Source organism: Triturus cristatus, chromosome 8, assembly GCF_964204655.1.
Source record: "Triturus cristatus chromosome 8, aTriCri1.1, whole genome shotgun sequence".
In the NCBI taxonomy this organism is placed as follows: domain Eukaryota; kingdom Metazoa; phylum Chordata; class Amphibia; order Caudata; family Salamandridae; genus Triturus; species Triturus cristatus.
Window position 1 is genome coordinate 1392570394 of NC_140591.1, and position 24698 is coordinate 1392595091.

Genomic DNA, 24698 nt, shown 5'->3' on the forward strand with positions numbered 1-24698 from the left:
GCAGTGACATTAGATATAGGTAAACCTATATCTTCAATAAGTGGTGCTAGCACCATCTCCCACCGGCTGCAATGGCAGGCCTGTAGTTACAGTTTAGGTGGTCTCCCATGGGTGGCATAATACATGCTTCAGCCCATGGGGGACCCCTGGTGTACCTATGCCCTGGGTACCTTAGTACCATATACTAGGGACTGATAAGGTTACACCAGTGTCCAATCTGAGATGTACCCAAGTACTTACCAAACCAATTTAGGGAAGAAAGCACAGAGACCTGGGTCCTGGTTAGCAGGATCCCAGTCAGACTAGTTCGAGACCATCATAGCACCAGGCAAAAAGTGGGGGTAACCATGCAGAAGGATCCTACAATACTTCATTGAACTATAATGTCAGGCGCCTTGATATCGACTCCCCTTTTGTGTTAGGCATACATTTAACAAAAAGGGCACACATACTGTTTTTATATTAATTTGAGTAAATATAATTTTGATAAAAAGAACTCTGAGAATGTATCCGCTCTGTTTAAACAGAAAGGCACCTACATAAATTGCAAGCCCCATATGTTGCCTGCTAGTGATCAGGTAATTATTGCAGTTGATAGCATTCAACCTTCCTCCCGAAGTCTGTTATGCTATTAGGCGTTCCTCTACCAAGACGGTATACACCTGCCGGTGTCACAAATTTGTAAAGTATTGTACAAAAAGGTCTATTAATCCTCTTCCCGCTTTTCTTTTTCACATTTTGCTTTTTATTTTGACCCTTGCCCAGCAGGGCTCAGCCTTGGACACTCTCAAAAACCCTCTTTATTCAAATCTCCCTTTTGTAAATAGATTCCTTAAGTGACTCGTACATATGTTCCCACCTTCTCCTTTCATTATGCCTCAATGGGACCTTAATTTGGTTCTCACCTCCCTAATGTGCGCTCCATTTGAACCTCTGCACAATTTCCCTCTCCGGCTGCTTACTATCAAAGCAGCCTTTTTGTGGGAATTACTTCTGCCAGGAGAGTGAGATAATTGCAGGCTCTGTCATCCAAGCCTCCATACCTGACCATCTGCCCTGATAAGCTTGTGCTTCTCAGTTGGGCCTCTTTATTACCGAAATTGATAACACCATTCCATGTGGGGCAATCTGTCACTTTCTAAGCTCCTCCACAGCCCTCTAAAGAAGAGGAGTGACTCCAACGTCTAGGCCTAAAAAGAGCATTGTCGTTCTACCTTGACCGCACTAAAGAGTTCCGGGTGGACGACCAACTCTTCGTGAGGTACGTTGGGTCAAGGAAAGGATGTGCAGTGCGGAAGTGGACTATCTTGTGATGAGTCATCCTCTGCATCAACATTTGCTATGCTCTGGCCAAAAAGCAGCCTCCTGTAGGCTTAAGAGCTCATTCAACCACAGCTAAGGCTGCTAGCATGGCGTTGGAACACAGCGTTCCTGTCCACGACATGTGAGCATTCCTGCACATGTTTATCAAGGACTACTGCCTAGACAGTCAAGTCCATAGCTGCAGCCTTTTTGGCCGCTCTGTCCTTCAGGACTTCCCGGTCAAACTTATCTGCAGTCCCTCTGCTGGGGATGGTATTGCATGGGTATCTATTCAAAGGTAAGGACTCTGCGGATAGATTTCTCTATCAGATGGACAATTTACCATCGATAATGCCTTATCTGGTAGAACTGCAGATAGGTTTTTAGGGCCTTAGTAATTCGAAACACACCAATGTCAGTGCACTTCATGGCTCTGCACTTCTGGTGTGGAAAGTAACTGACTTCAGCACGTCAAGGTGGTGCCTACATGGGTGACGTGGATGTCACAATGGCACGGACGATGCCGATAATGTCACGGGGAGCGGATTGACGCCACCTACCGGTGTGCAGGGGTATTGCTCGCAGAAGGTTTTCTCGGATCCATTCTGACACCTGTGAAATTCAAAGGTAAGGAATCTGAGGCTACATAATGTCTCTACCAGATAAGGCCTTACTGAAGCTAAGTATCTTGTCCATTAGGTTTGGATGCTCCAACTGCATCAAATATTTTATCAGCACATTCCCTCTCCCTAGATTTACCGTCTTTGATTTAGTCTCTAGAGAAGGAGTTGACTGGATAAATCTTATCCACAATCAGCTTTTTTCAGGAATTTACTTGATCACACCACACGCTTTGTTTGTGTACAGACATGCTGTGCACCTTCTGTTGGCTCGTACCGCTTTACTCTATTATCAAACACAATTGCCCTAGGAAGAACCTACAGATTATAATCGGGGCCACTAGAATTATGCGGCAGGGGAGAGTCTAAATATATTGTAGGGTTGAGTAAATTATGTGACAAGAAGAGGCTAATTATGTGATGTAATGCACATTTTGTGATTGTATTACTTCATTATTACTTTTTACACTTCTTAACACTATGTGGGCATTGGGTGCACCTCATTAGTACCAATTTAACACCCAAATATTGCAACAAGCAACAGAAAGGTGACCAATAAACCTTTGCAAAAGGCCTTCCACTGCTTGGCAACACGTTTCACTACGTTTTTAGTAACCTTTATTGTTAAGATCTGCAGATTATGCATATAATGCTGGATTATATGGTATATGCAGCAAATCTATAATTATGTGGAAATCGCATAATTCTAGTGGCCCTGATTATAACCCATTTAATGCAATAACACATCTGACATTTAGGAACATCTAAAAAATGGAGCAAGTGAATAAGCAATATCCAGCTTTCACCTCTTTTTATGGAACCTAGGAAATATCTTCATACACGTCCCTTATATCACAAGATCATCTGTCAGGTATAAGCACTTCAATCATGGTCCATCTTTCTCTTGTTCACAAAAGACCCCTAATATGTCTCTAAAGTAATCACAAATTCACATCCAAGGATACAGAGTGGGTGGCCTGAATGCCATGGCGGGCTGCTGCATTGAGCTGGAGCTTGGGCCAAGGAAGCGCAACACTGCCAGACTTCTGCGCTCTCCCAGCACTGAGGCGCTACAGACCTAGGTGCTGAGACTGTCCAGAGGCAAGAAGCAGCCATGGTGAGTACCATACTTTGCAGAGGCATGGCCCGATCGTGAGTGCACAGTCGCCATGATCAGGATCAAAGATGGCTGCTGCAGCGGCAAGCTGCAGCGGCCATTGCTGAAAACTAGTCGCTGGGCCATGGAGGTGCGCAGGCAAGACTGGGGTGCTCAGAGGCCACAGCGGGTTCCATCCTGTGCAGAATTGAGTCACTGGACTGAGTGCGGACCACACTCCACTCACCAGCCCCCTCCTAGGAGCACGCCTGCAGAGACACTGCACAGGGCCTGATAGTGATTGCCAAGGCAGCAGCCGGGGACCCCCACGGTCGTGTCTACGGCAGAGTTGCATCCTGGCCGCACCATGGGCAGTGAAAGTCGCCCAAAGTCCACATCATCCGGCACCAGGAGAGAGCTTGATCCTACTGGCCACCAACAGGTAAGACGCTGGCGTAGACCCAAGTGAGAGCCCGGCCCAATGACTGGGAGTGGGCCATCAGAGCCCCCAGGCCACCACAAAGTCTAGCAGTAGCATACCGGGGCGCCTCCAAACCCCTCCCTCCCCCCCCCCCCCCCCCCCCCCTCACGACGGCAAGATAGTGCACGATGAAGCTGCAAACCCCCGCAAATAAATAAAATCGATAAATATGCATTTTGCAGCAGAGGAATGGCAGAAGCAGGGGTTGTGCAGTAAGATCCCGGAACAAATAGAGGGACCCTTTCCTTGGAGAACTGCTCCTTGCCATACAGGACACTAGGATACAAGATCGACATGGTGGCTGTGGATGTACTGCTGATTCACACAGACCTAGAGAAAATGTCATCAGGAATACGTGCAGCGGATCATTCAGAGGCCATGCGCACTCTGCAGGCTGAAGTGCGTCAGCTGATGGAGAAAACCACTGACTCCAAGTCTGTGCTGAAGGCGCTGAGGACTGCTGCAGGTGCAACAACATATGGCTCATAGGCGTACCTAAAAACGGAGGCAAAACACTTTGTGGGGGGACTGGTGCAGAGGATTTATCTTCCCACTTAGTGTTTGAAAGAGCACACCAGGTTCCTGGGACCTTGCCGAAGCCCAGGACCAGACCAAGATTCCTTCTGGCACACATTCTGAACTACTGAGTCCGGGACTCCATTCTCAGGACGGCCCGCATGCAGTGCCACCTACACTTTGAAAGCCACTCAATCATGATTTTTCCAGACTACATTCAAGAAGTCCAGGCAAGGTGCAAATCCGTTGACAAAGTGAGGGGAGACAGAACCTGCAATACATGATGATCTTCACGGCGTGCCTGAATGTACTGGTGGAAGGGCACTCCTGGTTCTTCAACACTCCGTAGGAGGCCTGGGAGGGTTTTCAGGCTGGTGATCAGTAGAGAATGGATGGCAGGGAGGAGGATGCTCTCCCACAGCGAGGAGGGTGCCGAAGAGCAGCAAGTGGACAAAGGGGGCACTCAGCAGCCGAAAATCCTAGGATTTTCTACAGTTGAAAATCTTAAGACAGATGGTAGACTGGATTGTTCACCTACCTCAGACATCCACACTGCTGGTCGGAGAAGACTTCAATCTTACAATGTGGGGAGACTGGAACATGGTGATCCGGGACGAGAAGGCCCCAGAGGGCAATACCTGCTTACGCACCAGCAAGGAGGCGCTGTGGCCAGTCGACCTATGGAGGGAGATCAGGCAATACTCATATGCATTAGGCACGGCCGGTTCCATGTCCTGTTTTGAATACCTGGACCACAGAGATGGTGATTCCACAACACATTCTATCTAATGCAAGACATCTCTGACCATTCCCCACTAGTCACGCGACCTTTGGCCTCGACCCTTCGGATCCCTCAGAGCTGGAGGATTGAGCCAATGCGATTTAACTTACTGGCACACTAAGGAATTTCTAAGGGCAGCAACAGAATAATAATTTGGGGGTAATGCACCATGCAATCCAAGATCAGTATCTCGGAAGCATACAAGACAGTGATAAGAGGGCTCCTCATCTCCCACATCGCTGGGAAAAAGAAGAAATGTGATAGGGAAGCTACAATTCTAAAAGCAAACCATTGTAGGTGGGAGACAGACAATATGGACAGTCTCGACTCTGATCTCCCGCATAAAATCCCCCGTGCCAGGGACGAATATAAAATGGCTGGTGAAACGGTAACAGGAGGTGAGGGCATTAAACAGGGCTAAACAGCGCAAACTCTAAGAGATGGGGACTAAGGATGTAGCCTTACGGCTAGAGCGGTCGACCTCGAAGCTGGGGAACCGGGTTCAGGTCTCTGCAATGACGCTCAACATCCTGTAATTCTGGGCAAATCACTGAATCTCCTCGGGCCTGAAAAAAAATGAATGTGTCCTTGTGTAACGAAACTGGTGCTATGTAAAGCGCTTTGATACCCGATATCTTTGGGTCTTGTTCACGCTATATCAAGCTCTAAAATAAATTTTACAAAAAATTAAAAAAATTAGTGGCCTGATTGGCAGGCAGGTAAGAGGGTAGACTATGGATACCGCAGATAGAGAATGAAGAGGGAGACATGGCGTACACTGCAGAGAACGTAGCCGAGGCCTTTGCGTCACATCTGAGGAATCTATTAATCTAGTGCAGAGTGGGAACAGTGCCACGATTTTGCCCTTTTCGTGGAGGACAGAAAGATGCAAGATGGCTGCACAGAAAATGGGTAGATTAGGGAGGCAATATTATAAATACTTGGGGAGAAAACTCCTCCCCTCCAGAAAAAAGTTCTATGAGGCGAAGAGAGGGAGGACTCCCTGGCACAAGATCTCCGAACTGCGACAAAAGTAATGATCCTTAAGCCGGTGGACCAGTGTGCCTCCTATAGACCTATTGCTGTGCTGTAAACTTGGAAGGGAGAATCTTGGCCACGGTGCTGGTAAACAGTCTCCTCTGGTTCATAGTGAAATGGATACATTTGGATCAGTCGGGCTTCATGCCCCATAGATTAACATGAGACAATCTTGGGAGGTTGTTCGGGTGACCCTGGAGGAGCAGGCAGTCCTACGGGAGCTAGATGCCGATGAGGCTTTTGATTCGATAGATTGGGAGTACCCACTAGCGGTGTTAAAGAAGATGGGGTTTGGGTTGGAGTTCCTGGCTTGGGTTTACATCCTCTACACCAAGCCATGGGTGAGCGTCCAGTTCAACGGTACACAGTCCCAGAAGTTTGACATTGGAGGGGTATCGGGCAGGTGTGTCCTCTCTCGCCCCTGCTGTTTGTGCTGGCAGTGGAGCCCTTAGCCAACTGGGTGAGGGTAGACTTCCAAATTAGAGGAATTAGATGGACCCCCGGGTGCGAAGACTTGATCTCACTCTATGTTGACAATATCTTGTTCTACTCGACCAACCTGGCCTGGTCCATACTTCGCTTTTTAGAAATCCTAAATATATTTGGGGAGCACTCAGGGGTGCGCATTAACTGGACAATGTCGGTAGCGTTCCCCCTGGTGCGGAGGCATCCCCCGCTAGATTGGGAGTGCCCATTGCACTGTTCACAGGAGGGGTTTAAACACTGGGCATTTACACAATGTTGGAGGGTGCAGAGTTCCATAAGCACAATCTGGGGAGAATTCTCCAAGACTATAAAATGGACATGAGCCACTGGGGGAACTCTCGCTTTTGCTGATGGGCAGAGCTGCCCTGTACAAAAATGATTACGCTACCCATACTCCTATATATGCTTCCGAACAACCTCTAGGACGTGCCAGAGACGTTCTTCCAAGAGGTAGAGGCAACGACCAGACTGCCTCTTTGTAATGGGGGTGGCCCATGTATAGCTCTGTCAACACTTACCAGAAGCCCCTACTGGTGGTTCATCTCCCTCTTTAACCTAAAAATGTACTATAGGGCGGCTCAGTTACTGGTACTCAACGGGTTGGTCTTTGAATCCCAGCAGGAATCAGCCCTACAGGCTGACAGACATAATTGTGAATCAGGGGGCTTTTTACGTCACCTCTATAGCATTTCCTGGCTGCACCCAGTGGCAAACTCCACACACGTGGTGATAAAAATCTGGAGGAAGGCCACTAAGAGGTCAGGATGGGCTGGAAAACGGACGCTCAAGACGCCCTTTTGGGTATTGGGGTTACTGGCAGACCATAGACAACTACAGGGATGAAAACAATGAGACACAATAGGAATCTGTAAGCTGGTGAATGTGTAGGGGAGTGAGGGGCGTCTCCCATTTGAGAAACTCCAGAATCAGTACGAGTTGGCCAACACACAACGTTATAGATACCTATTTCTGGAACATGACCTGACGAGATACATGAGGCCCTGCAGGAGGTTGCAGACAAATCCCTTCTGGAATATAGAGTGCAGCTTGCCCCGGTGTGCAGGCATGTGGTGTGCCAGTTCTACAGAACTCTGCTGAACAACAACCAATACCTGTTCGCTTCACTGAAAGAGCGGTGAGAAAGAAATCTGGGCACTTTGGAAGACCAAGACTGGGCAGAGTAATGCAGCTACCTGAGGGAGGTAGACTCGACAAGCTAACGATCCGATCCTACTGAGGGTATATTACACATGAACCAGATTGTATCGTATAGGGAAGTCCGACAGATGCCTGAGGGAGTGCGGTCAGACGATTATGCTAATACTTGCACTGTGGGGTTGCGAGAGGCACTACTGGGACCAAGTAGGAAGTCGGCTTGCAGAGGTCACCGGGGAGAAGATAACACTAGGACTGGCACTGGCAATATTGGGAATATGGGGGGACCAGACACTAACCAAATGTGCAATGGTACTATGCAACATCGCCCTCATGGTGGCCAGAAGGGATATAGTACATCTATAAGGTAGTGGGGATACCCCTACAATTGAGCAATGGGCAGCCAACATATACTAGCTGAGAAGATAGGGGGCACATGGCAGGTACTCTGAGACTTGGACTGAATCTCCCGGTGGCAGGGACAACGCAGATGGGCCGGAGGTGACAGGAGTATGGGGCTTGGGGAAAGTATGATGCGAACAATCTCTAGAGCACTGTGTGGAGGCATGAGAGGACTGGGTACTGGTTTGATTACTCAACAATGGTGGAGGGCTTTCCTTAAAGACCGTGTACTAGAGAACAACACCACCTCCAAAAATGACTGACTTCAAGTCATGCTGAGACTGTTGCAAGCAGATGTCAGGCACATGCGCCCACAAGGTATGTGTAATAATGAAGGATGTCTCGTAGACAGGTGGCTTAGAACAAGATGTAGGTTTATTTAATAAGTAATAAAGTCCATGTAAAGTTCATAAGTAAAGCCTCAGATCTCTTGTAGAGCCCCAGGTAAAACCCCACCAGGAGCAGCCTCCCTGCTGCTCAGCCCATCTCTTCCAACTGCCAACTCCACCAGTCCCTCACACCCAACATTCTAAGTGACATCACACATGGCTGAGCAGCAAGGGACAGAATAGTAATAAGGAAGATGCACACAACACAACAGGTTATAACACATCTCCCTCCCTTACGAAAACAAAGCATAAAGATACAAATGCATAAAATCAAGATATCACCAAAATACCATCGCATACATAAACAGAAAATTCATTATGCAAGTAAACATACAACAAATCAGAAAACACTTGCAAGAAAATCAATAATGAACCCCATCCTCCTCCCTAGGGAACCTAATTAGATGGTAAACACCACCAACAAACGAACAGCAATGAGGTAAACACACCACCCCATAGGGGAAAACACCTCCCATAAACTCTGAAAAAGGGAAAATAAACCTCCCAATGATACACCATAACGCAACACAGAAATAGGGGAACAACGTCACCCTATAGGGGAAAAACACCTCCCTTAAACTCAGAAATAGGGAAAATAAACCTCCCTATGATATAAATCACAGAAATAGGGAAACAACGTCACCCTATAGGGGAAAAACACCTCCCTTAAACTCAGAAATAGGAAAAATAAACCTCCCTATGATACACCATAACGCAACACAAAAAATAGGGGAACAACGTCACCCTATAGGGGAAAAACACCTCCCTTAAACTCAGAAATAGGGAAAATAAACCTCCCTATGATACAAATCACAGAAATAGGGGAACAACGTCACCCTATAGGGGAAAAACACCTCCCTTAAACTCAGAAATAGGGAAAATAAACCTCCCTATGATACAAATCACAGAAATAGGGGAACAACCACCTATGATCCAGAACTGGGCATTTAGCCGCCAACAACCTCACCACAAAATTATACACAAGACCCTTGAACCAGGACAACACCCTTGAACCAGGACTGAGAGACACACACCCCACAGCCTCAACATAACATTGAAAACTAGATCACTCATTAACCCACTATAATTCACCACTCATAAAACGAGTTACCATCCCACAATGTAGTAACTACCCCAAACACTCAAATCACTTTTAGAAGAAATTAACAAGTATTAAAAATGAAGTGAAAGTCCCATACTCCGGTGAGCGATCTCTCACCCGAAATTCCCACTCAAAAGTTCAGTGTATTTAATGCGTTTCAGAGCAGGAAACTGTCCACCTTGACAAGATGAATGAACTACATACTCGGTAAACTTAGACTCACCACTCTGGGCCTAAGCAATACCAGTCCTCATAGCGCCCCTGTGGTCGAACTATGCCTCCCTCAACCGCCAGCCGCTCATGCACACAGTGTGAGACAAACTTCACTTTTACTTCAGGAAAACTCCAACACCTCTTCAGAATCGAGTTTCAAATCGTGGTTAGCAGTATTCCGTTTCCACCTTCATACAGCTTGTAGAGCGTAATTCCCACCATGTAGGTAAACCAAAGATGGCGGCACGTTAATGACGCTGGGCTGAATGGCTCACAGCACGCCCGTGCATGCACGCGTCCAGAAGCAGGCACACACCGCGAGAAGCCTGAAGCATCGGAGGATCGCAAGACAATCAACATCAGGTAAGACTGCGCGCGCTGATTGTAACTCGCGCTTGAGTGTTTTAAACTTCAAGACGGCAGTTGTTGAACGGACAAAGACAAAGTCTTAAAGTAAATTTCTTCTTTTCTAGTCAGTCAGTGCCTTACAGAATACAAACGTGCCACAAGCATTGTGCTTTGCAGGGAAGTCAGACCTGCACTAAAGTTCGTTTTTGGTGCCAATGTCTTTTAGATCGCTTCGCTCCTTTACCTCACGAGCGTCGAGGCTCACGTTCACAGCATCTCACTGCACCAATCTCTTGTAACTCCACAACAACACTGCTTGCTCTAGAGAGTCACGTAGCAAACATTTCCCAACTGAAGTATTTACTTCAAAGCAGGAGGGTCATTTCCTCTCCCAAAACAGATAGCTGGGGCAAAGCAACAACATGTAGGTTCACTTTAACATGGAGAGAACAAGAAAGTCTTGTACAGAAAGTTTCAAAAAGAACTGACACTCCCATTAGGGCGACCGATGGAGTGGTCACTGGTGGGGCTCTTGAGTGTCAGCTTCCAAAAGTTCACTTGTAATCTCTCTTAAGTTCCAGTTTCAATCACTTTACACACATCTTTAGCTAGAGTACAGTTTCCTTCAGCAAATACGCAGCTTGTAATTCCACTTTACTCACAGTTTCAGTACAGTTTCTATCAGCATCTAGCTTGAAAGCTCACTTGAAGTTCCTTTTCACTTGTAAATCCATTAAATTCAAAGTCCATAATCCATAGAAGTAGCACACATGTAGATTCTTTTCCAATCGTCGCCAGTGTAATAATGAAGGATGTCTCGTAGACAGGTGGCTTAGAACAAGATGTAGGTTTATTTAATAAGTAATAAAGTCCATGTAAAGTTCATAAGTAAAGCCTCAGATCTCTTGTAGAGCCCCAGGTAAAACCCCACCAGGAGCAGCCTCCCTGCTGCTCAGCCCATCTCTTCGAACTGCCAACTCCACCAGTCTCTCACACCCAACATTCTAAGTGACATCACACATGGCTGAGCAGCAAGGGACAGAATAGTAATAAGGAAGATGCACACAACACAACAGGTTATAACAGTATGCCTTTAGTGCCTGGGCTCTGGTCACGAGTTAAGTCATGTGACCAATGCGCCTTAATGCACATGAAGGAGATCCAAGACAGGACAAGAGGCTGTACATCACCAGGCATAACAAGTAGTCTCCGTCATCACATAGGTCCCACTCCCACTCAAAGTTGTGGTCCCGATCACATGGCCATTCCCACAACCACTTCACTTCCTGCTCAAGATCTTTGGCTCGAAGTCCAAAGGCAAGCTCAAGAAAGCAAAGAACTACTCAACCCCATCCCACCATTCTGTTTTCAAAGAGAAGGCATGAAGACCTCAAGATCTAAGATGCACTCCTAGGTCACAAACAATGGAGTCTGCTCTCGATACACACTTGTTTCTCATGCCATCATTGACCCTGCCACTGATGGAGGCCTTCAAGATGGCAATGCTGCAAATATTTAGTGCACTTCTGACTCCGAGTGTGCCTTCGGTGCCCAGTGAGATGAAGGGACCACCAGTTGAGTTACTGCCAGTGGGTCCAACATCTTCTGCCCACTTGGCCCTAAAGTCTTTCTTGCCATCCATCAATGGAAAGCTGATACATGTCTCACGGACCCAACCATTGTGTGGGCAGAGTGGGCTGCTGGACCCTGTGTCTGGATGCTTACATTTCTGCTCGAGCAGCAGAACATCTTTCTGGTTATCAACCACTTGGTGAGGTCCCTGAATACCAAAGCGGACAAATTGGCCACATGTCACATGACAGATAGCAACTGCCGAATGCATTCTGAGGTGACCAATGGCGTATTATATCAATGGGGAGGGCGCTGGCTAGACTTACCCACCACTGTTGAGAATACACGGAGTCAACAGTTTTGCGCATTGGAGTTTATACAAGAGCACTTGTTGAGAGATTAGTTTCCTTTGTTACATATGTATTAACAGCATATTTATTTTGAGCTTTGAAAACATTATTCAAGTAGTCTCTGAAAGAAATAACTGGCTAGCCACACTGGTATGGCCTCTAAATTAAAACAGGCATTCATCTCAAACAGAAGTGAGCAAATTAGAATGAGCTCATATTCACCAGGGAAAAGATCTAATGTGGGATCACCTGATACCACTTAACCAGATGTTGCGGCTTGCCAGACAGTGTCTTCAGACGATATCCAACTCCACAATAGCTGGAATAGAAAGACAACATCACCACATCACCACTTGCCTGAAACACATTCACCGCTGGCTAGACTGAGGAGAAAGCTGCTTGCCGCTCCTCTGGGCCAGCTAACTGGGGACCATTCTACCTCCTACACCTGCACTAAAGAAACTAGCACCATGGCTCAATCAGAATAGTTTTTAATAATAATAATTCATTTTTGGTTGAAAGCTACCTGTAAACCTATATTGAGGTTCATTGACAACTTGTCGAACATAGCTATTAAAGCTTCCTTGTTGGCTATTTCTGCTCAGTGTACATTATGCTTGATTGGGAAAATATCCAACTTTAAACCGATTGTAAGGAAGTTCCCCTTTAACGGTCCAAAACCTGCTAAAAACTCAGGGAAACTACCTATTCACAATTTCTTTCCAATTCCTGCCACTAATGGCCATAATTTGTTTGTCGATGCAGGAATCTGACTTGATGTGTAACTCATGTTGGTCTTTCCAGCCTAAGCAACTGCCCTTTGTTGTGACTACAGACACCTTTTGCTCGGCTGAGCTTTCTTTAAAATGAGTCCCTGTTTTGGAAAATGCCAACAACTATGTCAGTGCAGTGGGGCAATCTGTGTCAATACAGGAAGAACACACCCATAAAATAGTATCAACTCTGGCAGGTTGACACATAGATGTATTAACTCTTTAATTACACAGGCTCATTACACAAACTATAAAACAGTGTTGTAGTTGTAGCTGAAGGTTAGGGTCTTCATATAGGATACATTCAAGTAAGAGGTATATATTTTATTCCATGTTGGCCCTTAGGTTACAGTCTCTGCAGGTAGGTCACTTTAGGGCTCCATTCTCCCTCCAACCTTATTTAACTGGCAGACTTTACCCATCACACATTCGCCAACATTCCATGCATCACCACATTCTCACAGAATTCACCCTGCATTCTACAGCATGCCTACTCAGCCCATGCAAACGCAGACACATCACCTCAATACAAACGCTTCACCACTGTAACAATGACAATAGTGCAGAATATCTCCGTGTTTGAATTTCACAACTCAAAGACTCAACTATTTTCCAAAAGGATACCCAAAGAAGTTGAATTGCATGTTATTACTTTAAGTTGATATTCCACTACAGCATTCTACTGCCACACTTAAACACATTATACAGACATGACATACCTCAACAAAAGAGAGAATGCGGACTTCTGCAGGTGAGATGCCCCGAAGCCTCGACTACCCTTACCAAACTTGCTTGGAGAATAGAACAACTCCAAGCACCAACATTAGTTGAAACAAAGCTTTCTTCTGGCAAACATTTGACTAAGACAATTGTGTGGTGATGAGGACTCTAGCAAGAGCTCCAAAAAACGGTATTTTCTACACAAGCTGTCCCTAAAGCACTTACCCAACAGTTACCTTCCTCTGATGGAATCTTTTGTTTTTTATATCACATTATCTCAGCAATCTAAATTAAACATTATACACACCTAGACAACTGTTAATGTATATGGATTTTGCACAATTTGTCTATCTGAACCCACTTTCAGTGGTGGCATTTTTAAATGTGCGTCAATTTGTTTTTTTGTCAGATATTGGGTAAAGTGGTCACTATTCAATTGAAAAACCCAGACTGGATCACTCAGCTGGAAGAAGAAATGAGTTTGGAATCAATAGATATTGCAATGCCTTCTTCAACAAGCTCTGCATTGCTTGGTGAAGATGCAGATGTTGCTGCAGAATTTGAGATAGAAGGTATGTACCCCTCGAGAAAGACAGTTAACATTACATATGAAATTCTGTAAAACTGTGTAATGTAAATGTAACACCTGGGATATAGGCAACATACATGTTTGTATAAATTGGTTTGCCCAATTCCACATAAAGGGGAACGTCAAGTAGACCGTAAGAAGACTTTTTAACTCAAAAACCTTATTAGGCCTCTTCATACAATGTTTAATGCTCCTCGGAGGGTTTAAAACCCTGTTGAACATGTTTTGGTACTGGGCCCTATCGTCCTTCGGCTTTCAGGCCCAAGATTTATTCTTGCCGTGGTGCAAAATGATATAGGGCATGTTTATGGCCAAGAACCAAACCGTGTCATTTTGAAGAGGTATAATTTTGAGCTCAGTGCTGCACCAAATCCTACACTATCACTGATGGCAACCAGTTTTCTGACCAACTGGTATGACTGGGGTATTATTCATAAACATGTGATTGTTAATACATTTCCGATTGGTACAATGGTTTGGAGAGCACAGTTGATTTTCTGTTATTCACTTATTTCTTTAAGTACATGTAGGTGGTGGTCATTATATACTGGTACAAGTGTGAATCAATATGTTATGGTTGTTGCCTTGGTGGTCAAAAAACAGAAAAATGGAAAACGTAAGGGCACACTTCTACACTTCAGCCACATTATACAACCTGCACAACATCACAAATCTTTTGAGACTTCTGATCAGCCACCCTTTGTTTAGTGTGGACGAGGTGTGTTCACTCATGTTGTAGTAAGATGTCAATTCCCCTCATTATTCTCTAACCACTATGTTTACTTCACCACTACTTCAAACCGCTAAGGAATTTGGTCCATACTTCTCTACATTACCAAAGCACTAACTATTCTCTGATCATCTACTCCCCAACCATTTAATAACAGTATCTAAACTACATACACTACTTCCGCTAATTACGTTCTGTCCCTACAACTTCTAATAATCAGTGTCTGACCTTCTTACACAGTCATCTAATCGTCTAATGACATGCTTTGGGATTACACTTGCTAGCCACGTTCTCTTTTATGCTGGAGTTTTTTCACCAATATGCTGTTGTGGCCTATATGCTGCCTGTGGACGCCCCCAAAACACCAGAACATTTTGGGAAGTATGGATGCAGTACTGTGGTAATCTGAAGACATGGGGAAATTGTAGTTGTTAATTTGTACCCATTGGTTTGTTTAACTTTGAAATGAAATTCGAAATATTTTTATTTAAATATGCTATTCCCTTTAATTTCTTCATTGCTTTTTCTAAACCCTCAAATTAGTTATTGTGCCCCTCGTTTACTCCATCCTCAAATAACATTTCTGTAAGAACTTCACTACATCTACTGATCCTTTCCTTTACATTCTTCAGATATCTGATCTTGTAATCGTATCAATTCATGCCTGAACCATCTTACCAACACAAAGTCCTTTGTTCTCTTTGTCTTTCACTAGTATAAAAATCTGTCTTTCCTTCACCTCCATTGTCTTTTACTGTATCCTCTAATTTTCCTTGTGAGGTCCGTTTTACTGTATCAATCTCTCACTGATCACATGGATGCCATTCTTGCTATCCGAGAGGGCTCAAATAGCAGCTCACTGACGATGCCCAACATGTTACCCCTTTGGAAAGAGTCCTATTGGAGCAAGACCAGGTCTAAAGTGCATGGTTTAATTGTGGAGAGGCAAAAGGGCAATGGACTGGAATGCAGCCTGAGCGATTGCCAGAGTCAGAGAATTTTACTAACATTCACCAACTACAGCTGTTAGAGAGGGAGAGTTAGTGATTTGGCCTCCTTTGGCACATTCGCCATGTTGATGACTGCTTTTACGCTTCGCCTGCACAGCTATTGCAAAATCTCTTGCCTTTTAGAACAAAAAATCTTAAAGGGGGCGCAGAACTCGCACATTACTCCCCTTTATTTACCATTGACTAGCTTTCATGTGGTTCTCACGTCACATTACATACCATTGGTTGGGGCTCCAACGTCACTCTCGTTTCCTTGCTTCCTATTGGGCAGCGCCTCCTCCTCTTCGCCTCCGGCTTCCTCCTGGTTTCAGTCTTTGCATCTTCGTCTGAGGAGCCTGGACCAATTATTGCTTCCGGGGGCCAGTGCGTTTCCACTGCAGGACCCTGCAGTGAGGGTACTCATTTATTTATTTATTTATTTTACGGATCTCTGTCTGCAGGCCCTCTCCTTCACCCTTCCCACTCCCACATTCCGTGGTGTTTTACCCACCTCTCACCCTCCTTGTCCCACTCTTTTGTTTTTCACCCACCCCCCTGGCTTTCTGAAACTGTGTAAGATGCTACCAAATTGCCTAAGACACAGTTGTGTGCTGTACTGAGCATGGGAAATAACTTATCCTCAGCCTGCTGGTCTTTGCCCTGCTCTTCCGGCAGCCCATGCCCTGTAGCGTTATGGACAGCAGACCACGTCCACTTGCCCACTGCAGTGGTTTTTTAGGGTCGAGCCTGCGAGTGCATGCTTCTCGCTTGTGAGATATTATTGTATACAAAAAGGGCTTGGAGCCCGCCTATTGCTTATCATTTGTTGGCTTCATGTCACTCTTCTTTGCAGCCATCTTAATTGGCCATTATGTGTTTCCAGGCCGTCTCTCCTTCTGTCCTCACTTTGTTACTTATACCTGGCACCCCATCCCTGTTGTTTCTTCCACTGTTCTTCCTGCCCACCTCCCTCATCCGTGTTGTACTTTTTTTTTTAACCTTCATTTTACTAGTAGCTCTCCATAAGAATGCATGGATTGTTTTCAAGACATCTCCCCTCTTGCCCCGTCCGCGTCGTTACTTTCACCCAGTACTCTATTAGAGTGCATGTGTGTGACTGCAGGCCATCTCCCCACCGGCCCCCACCCCTCTTTGTTACTTGTACCGAACCTCCCTCTACCGTTGTTGCCTTCTTCGGTGTCCTCGCACTGCTCCCCTGTCATTGTTCTTCTTTTTTTATTTAACTAGTAGCACTCCTAAAAGTGTGAGTGCATGTTTTCAGGCTGTCCCTCCTCCTTCCCACCCTATACTGTTACTTGCACTCGGTTGCAGTCGTTGTTTCTGCCGTTCTCTACGCACAATTACCCCTGTCCTGCAGTGTTGTGAAGTTTTTATACATAAAAATTCTTCAAATGGATGCATGGCTTGGATTCCAGGCATAAAACAAGCATTGTCAAACCCAATGGGTCTTGCCACGCGACAACATCTATTGGCTTTGTCAATGTCTAGCCATGTTGTAGAGCAGTGCATATGCTGTGCAACATGACTAAAAGTAATTTTTTAAAGCACTATAACGTGTTTTTTAAAAATTACTTTTAACTTTCAGCAGCCACATAGCTAAAAAAACGTTTGGCAAATCCATCATTGGATCTCACATAGGCGAGACCTGTTGGCTTTGCTAATGCTTGTATTGGAGTAGCAGCCTAAAGTCCAGAAGGGACGAAGGTGGTGCATTTATTGTTGTATGTTTTTGTGCGCATCATGTGTTGTTATTTTTTTGGCAATATGGCTCAGTGACTGCTAAAAGAGATCTGCTCCACGGAGTTCCTGTCTAGATACGCAGTTTGCAGCCGTTTCTTCAGCAGTTGCTGGTGTGCATTCTTTGCTTTAGATGGCCATATTGGTGAATAGGGCATAATGGCATATGCTAACGCTCCGGCAACTTCAATGTAGTGTGGTCACTTTCTGTGCTCAGCACCCAGCACCCACCACCTCCGGGCTCTCTCATGAAGTCACGTTGTTTACTCTATACTTTGCTGTCTCTCGTGTTCGGTGAGCAGCAGGGCTACACAAATGCTGAGAGCATGTTCTACCAATTGCTCGCCTGGCGTACTGCTTGCTCCTCATTTTCCAGTTAATGTCCTCTGTTTTTCAGCCTTGGGAGTGTGGTCGCAAAGAGTACTGTATATATCCTAACTTGTGATGGGTGTCTTTCAGTCTTCTTCCCAGCCAGGCCCTCAATGCCTGTTATGTTGTAGTGGGTCCTATGGCTCAGTAAGGACAAGGACACCATTTACTGCTTTGCTAACTTGACATGCCTTCTTTTTATTTAATCCCGGACGTCGGGGTGCCAGACTACACCATTGCCTGGACACGTGCTGGGAAAACAAACAAACTCCCACCTGTTGAGCCTCACCGGTGGGCAGGTTCTCTCACACCTCGACACTACATCGCTCCATCATTCATGAGTAACAACACAAATCAGCATGAACCACAAAGAAAAACTGTTCAACAACATCATTTCGGTTAATCAGAAATGGCAGGGTGATTACTGCTAGTCTCACACAAAGTCTCTGTATCTGTGTGACGGGGCTGGGTTGGCTCCTTAGGTGGTACCGCTCTGCACGCCCTCGTTGGGTCAAGGTCTTTGACATGGTGCTAGCTTCTGGGTGGATCCTTGGCTGTGGACTCTGCTCCTTGGGCTGAGGGGGGTCTGACTTCCGGTGCTGGGGAAGTAATCAAATGCTGTACACCACACTGTTTCCCTTCAGCCCCCTCCATTGATATGTCGATCTCATCCATAAGACTATTCTCTGTGGAGTCATGGTCAGATGGGTCACAACCATGGTTTGTCTGTCCCTTTCTGAAATGGAGATGTTCTGAGTGACTATTTCTGCCCCTCTCGTGGCAGTTATCATGGTCTCCTTCACTGCTGTGACAGTCCATGGGGCCGCTTCAAATGACAGGAGGACTTTGCATCCAGGGTGTCAATCCTGCACAAGCTCTCGATCTCCTGGTGGGACATGTAGCTGCTTGTGTACCTCCATTTGTTGTTGCTTGCCCTCCAAGAGACTGAGCAGTTTGGGGGTCAGAGTGCACAGCACCCAGGTAATGGTGTCTTGGATCGCTCGCCCTATGCACAGCCGGTTGGGGCTATCCCTGTGGTGAAATGCAGGATCACTCGAAACTCCTGCAGAAACATGTAGATGGCATTTTCAACATTCCTTCTTTCAGATGCTGCTGTTCAAAAGACTTTGGTCAGAGTTCTTACTAACTGTTCCAGTTCACCGTTGGCCTGGGGCCACCTTGGCGTGATGCATCTGTGTTTCATGTTGCGGTCCATTGTCTGTGCAGATTTCACCAATCAGTCTGTGAGTGACCTTGACCTTTTCTATGTATGATATGACTTTGGACACTGAGGTGGAGGTCACAATTTCCACTTGGAGATCTGGCAGAAGTCATCTATGATCTTTAGCCTGTGTGTTCCATCAGGGAGGCTGCCGAAATCCACACTGGAGCATTGTCATGGGCTGGTTGGGCCCTTCTCCATGATGACCAAAGCTGGAGGCTCAGGTTGACTACTCGCTTGGCAGGCAGTGCTTTACAGTTTGTTTCACCCACTGATCCAGGACAGGAAACCAGACTTTACTTTGGAGTCTGCTCTTCGTCTTCATCACCCCTTGGTGGGCTCTCTGGGCTATCTGAATCGCTTGCTCTTGAGGCTGCTGGGTAGAACCAAGCTTGCTCATGGCATGAGGCATCCTTTTGCCGTCACGGAGAGCTCTTGCCGTACCTTGTACATAGCTGGTAGCGTCAGTCTTGCATCTTCAGTGCGATGCGCTGAGTGGCAGCGCAAGGCCTTCCAGTCACTGGCCCTGATTGCCTTGATGGCTATCTGCAGACAATCGTCCTGCTCTGTGTCGGGGACAATGGTAACATTTTGGACCTTTCCACGCGTCGGACATATTCCTCTGTGTCTTCGCCTTCACTCATTTAAGCCATGGGGTGGCCGGCCGAGCGTGCCTCAACAAAGTCTGCTGGTTAGTGGGTACCTGGTCTGTACTCAGCGGTGAAGTTGAATTCCTGTAGCTGCAGGATCCCTTTTTTAGTCTGTGGGGGAGGGGGATTAGTAGCTTGTGATCCGTATAAATTGAAAGGATGACCATGCAGGTTCATGTAGAAATGGTGGCACCCCAATGGATCACAATGACTTCCCTCTCTATTTGCAAATATCGCTGTTCAGTGGGTGTCAGGATCCTGTTTGTGTAGGCGACCGGAGCCTATTTTCAGCAGGTTTGACGTTGGGACAGCACTGCTCCTAATTATGTGGGCCTGGCATCCACTGCCAGCACCAACTCTTTCTGCGGGTCGAATTATGCAAGGTTCTTCTGGCCGACAGCGCTTCTTTAGTATTGCAGAAAGCTTGTTCTTGCTTGTCTCCCCACACTCGGGGGGTGTTTTTGTGAGCTCACGGAGGGGAGCAGTGAGGTTGCACAGGTTCTGCATGAGCCGGCTGCAATATGTCACCATGCCAAGAAAACTCTGAACTCCTGATTCTGAGTTGAGAGCGGGAGCTTCTTGAATGTCTTGTACCTTCTCCGGGTCGGGCCCGATGCCTTGTCCAGAGAATCTGTAGCTGAGGAAACTGGTGCATCTTTGTAGAAATTCATGCTTTTCCCAGTGCAACGTCAGGGCCCTATCTCTGAGCCTTGTGAATACAGCGTGCATCCGTATGAGGCGACTGCCGAGGATCGGTGAGTGGACCAGTATGTTGTCGCTCACATTAATGACGCCAGGTAGGCCAGTTAACTCCTCTTTTATGATGAACTGTAAAATGCCTGCAGCACTCAATATGCTGAAATTCAGCCGTGCATACGTCCGGAGGCAAACATGGGCTTAGGAGGTGATTATGGGGTGCGAGTCTGGGTATATGGGTATTTGGTGGTACCCTGACCTGAGGTCCATCTCAGAAAACCATTTTGATCCTGAGAGATCCCTGATAATGTCTATTGTGGGCGTTAAGTGGTGTTTTCTTTTGATATCCAGGTTTGGTATGCTCGTGATCACACCAGGGCTCGAAAAATCCACTCACCCGCTCCCATTTGCGAGCCAGATTTAATTAGAGCAAGCTATTTTTAGGTCCTACTCGCCCTTTCTGGCGAGTAGGAAGGAAGACTGACTTTGACCTCTGTCTCTGAAAGCAGAGCAAATGTGACAAGATAGCAAGATTTAAAGGCATCTTTATTGCTCACAAAGTTAATGAGCAATAAAAATGCCTTTAAATCTTGTTCACTTGTTACATTTGCTCACAGAGGTTAAGTGTACTACCGTTAGGTCGAGTAGATTTTTGAAGTTACTAGACCTGCTGGTCTTGTAAGAATTTTTTGATTTTTCGAGCCCTGCACACAGATCCACATTGCTTCTGACTGTTTGGGCTTTTTGTCAATGACAATGGGGGAGACCCATGGGGTGGGACCGGTAACTCATTCAATGATGCTGGCCTCTCACTCCACCTCGGGGTGAAGGTGAAACTCCACCCGTCGGTGACGAAGGGCCACAGGCTCCATTGACTTGTCAATATGCAGTCGGACGGCCTCACCCCGAATGCACCCTATGCCATCAAACAATGATGTGAACTCTTGTGTTAGTTTGTCAATGTCATTGGCAAGGACCCTGATTGCAAAACACAACAGCTTGAGTTCTTGGGCAGTCTGACAACTTAGGAGAAATCCGGTACCTTCACTGGATACATAGACTTTGGCTTTTGTGGTGGCGTTTTGATGGTAGTTGTTGGCGTAAAAGATGCCTGCAAGCTGCAGGAGTGAGCTGTTGCCAAAGGCGTAGACTTTGACTTTGGTGGAGCAGAGTGAAGGTGGAGCAGGCATGTTGTGGTATAGGTCGACGGTTGTGATGTTGATCGGTGCCCCTGTATCAATTAGGGTAGTGATGGGGTAGTTTTGTACTTTGACTCAGCACTTGGGAGAGGCTTGTGTGGCGGAGTACTGTGTCTCCACCATTTGTCCCTTGTGGATGGCCTCCTGTTCGTCAACATCCATGTTGCTTTTTAGCTCTCGCCTACGCAGCGCACATGCGCTGCATAGGCAAAAAGACCTTTTGCCTTTTGCAATCGCTTTGGCTTTTCAGCCGAAAACGTGCATGCGTTCCATTGCCTTTAATGGCAAGGCGTGCACGTGTGGCGATTGCCTTGCGGGAGCGAGCTTGACACCATATGTTTGTAGTTAACTTACAAACACATGGTGGCCCTGGCTCGCTCCCGCAAGGGAAATGCTTTGTGTGCTGTCGCACTCCCCCCACCCCTCCCACTTTTAGCGTGAGGCCGCGTGCTTGTTCTCCTTTCCCTCGTACCGCCTTCTCATCTCTATCTCCTTCCTCCTCTCTCCGCCATCTCCCTCTCTTTTGCTCTTCCTCTGTCACGCTCCCTCTCACTTCTCTCTTGTTATCCCCTCTGTCCATCACTCTCCATCTCACTTTGTTTCCGCTCCTTAACGGCTCCCCCCTCTCTCTCGCCTCCAACTCTCTCTCATTCCCTCTGCTCGTTATAATCTTTCACCTTACCGCTGGATCCTCCCTCTCTTCTTTTGACCTTTCACCCCATCCTTTCCCTCTCTCTATTTTGCTCTTCCTCTCTCGCCTTCCCTCCACACCTGTCTCCCACTTCTTATTGTATCTCTGTCCATCGGTTCTCTCACTTTAATGTGTTGATATTTCTCCTGCCCTCTCTTTTTCTACTTTTAACCCTGCCTTCTGTATCTATGTCCGCCCCTTCACACCCCCTCTCTCGCATCACCCTTCTGCCCTTCTATCCTTCCCGTCTCTGTCTGTCTGCACTCTTATCCTTCCTTGGACCGCAGCTCCCTCCCCGCTCCACCCCGGCCCCAGCGCCGAGGATGGAGCAGTGTGATTCTCAGCTCCTGTCCATAATAGGAGAGCTTTAGAATAAAGGCGATCCAAGCTAGTATGGGGAAAGCCGATTAACTCCTGCGGGGAATTATTTCTTTTAAATAACTACGGACCATGATGCTCACGAACCAATAGAGAGAATATGCGGCGGAGGAATGCACCCCTCCCCCACTCTCGGGGTCTGTAGTGCTTGAGCTCTGACAGCCACATCTGTGCCACGGCGCAGGCCCAGAGCGCCGCCCACACTGGCACCTCTAACAGGGATGACAGCACTGACTGAGATGGTACGGCCTTCACTGGCATCTCTGACAGAATCCTGGGATGGCACACCGACGCTGATGGCAGCCTACACTGACCCTCTGACAGGGATGGCAGCACCGACGCCGATGGCAGCCTACAATGGCACCACTGACAGGGATGGCACCATACGCTGATGGCACCGCCTACACTGGTGCCTCTGACAGGGATGGTAGCACTGACGCAGATGGTACGGCCTACACCGGCACGTCTGAGAGGGATGGCAGCACCGACGCCACCGCCTACACTGGCCCATCTGACGGTACAAATGGCACCGATGATGCTGCCTACACCGGCACATTGACTCCGGCAGCCCTTGCCTTTGACAGTTCCTTGTGGGGGAAGGTATGTAGTGTTGGGCACCTGCAGGATCTATTCTCTGAGCATCACGGAGGTGCACATTTGGCTAAACTGTGCCCTGACATCTTCTTTTCATTGGGCAGAGTGCAAGTGCCAGCCAGTTTTTTCAAGTGGGCCTGAAAGCCATCCAGGAATTCGTCAGCTTTCTGTCGTGCCTGCCGGAGGAGGAAGCGTTCGTAGTCTGGGTTTGAGAACGGTTCGAAGTAGGTGGTGATTGTGTTTTTTAGAGTCATGTAGGTGCGTGGTGGCCCATCTTCAACAACTGTTTTGGAGAGCTTGTGCACATCCGCCTCACCCAGGTGAAGGAGTAATGGCCGTTTTCTCCTGTTGTCAATGGTCAGAGCTTCAAAGTAGGTCTCTAGGCACCCGACCCAAGCTTTCCATTTCACGGCTTGCGTCGGTGGAGGGATAGTCCCCCTGAATGGTTCTAGGGCAGGGATGAACGCCGTTTTTTATGGGCTGCTGTCACTGAGATAAAACCGGAGTGCCTGAGAGAGGGTTGTAGCAGGAGCTTAGGGTACCTGTGGTGCGTGGCCCTGGTTGCCGGAGATGCAGACGCTGATGTTGGTGCGGGTCACAGTGATGCGCCAGAGGTGGCGTTTAGTTTGAGTGGGTGAGAGGTGGAATTGTCCGGGCTTCACTCACCGGCTGATGGGACTGGCTGCCTGGTGTTTGAAAGTGGCAGGTGTCCAGTGGTAGAGGCAGCTTCTTGCTAGTGCCAAGGCTTGAAGGAAGCCACTGCTGGTGGGAAAGAAGGGCACTGGCTGCTGGCCGAAGATTTGTTTCGTGGTGGGTCTCTTCCTCCCCCTCATGAGCCTCACGGATGGGCGAGTCCTCGTGTCCCGACACTACACTGCTGAGCATCATTTGTCTTCTTTTTGCAACTTAACAGCACAGCATCAAGGGAGCAATCCAAAGCTTTTGGATCAACACTATCAATCTAGCAGTATCATTCGTCCTCTCCCGTATACTTCACTCACTGCTGATCCAGTGTTGCAGGGATTCTGCTTATACACAGAACTATGCGTAGAACCCCAGGACCTCAGTGAGTTGTGGTGTACCAGAAACTCACCTCAGAACCCAGAACCCAGTATCCGGCTAGCATAAGTGTGCCATTCGTTATCCGAGATTTAGCTCGGATGTCCCAATGAAAAGACAACCCAGAACACGCGACTCAGTACATACTCAGGAATGGTGGGAATCGGAAATACCTGTTCGTATATTATTCTCACATCAGTCCACAACAAGAATCAACAGAGACACGGTGAAAATAAAAAGAGTTTATTTTTATAGACCACGTGTCCTAATATGCAGTACTTTGGCTAATACCAGCAGACAAATGATTAAAATCAAAACCATCAACATAGTTACAATTCCATAGAATATAAAAGGGGTGATCATATTATAATGACAGTGGATACTACCACTTTCCCTTTACTAAGAGGCTAATATTATTATTAGACTAACA

At 46.9% G+C, this 24698-nt stretch overlaps 1 protein-coding gene across 7 annotated transcripts in view; it reads left to right on the forward strand.

Moving 5' to 3' along the window:
* SYNJ1 (synaptojanin 1) overlaps positions 1-24698 on the forward strand; it is a 683220-nt gene that overhangs the window by 532363 nt on the left and 126159 nt on the right. For all 7 annotated transcript variants that reach the window (XM_085623112.1, XM_085623114.1, XM_085623109.1 and 4 more), the window contains one exon: positions 13754-13916. In XM_085623112.1, the coding sequence (XP_085479238.1) occupies positions 13754-13916 (163 nt within the window). The remainder of the gene's footprint in view (positions 1-13753; positions 13917-24698) is intronic.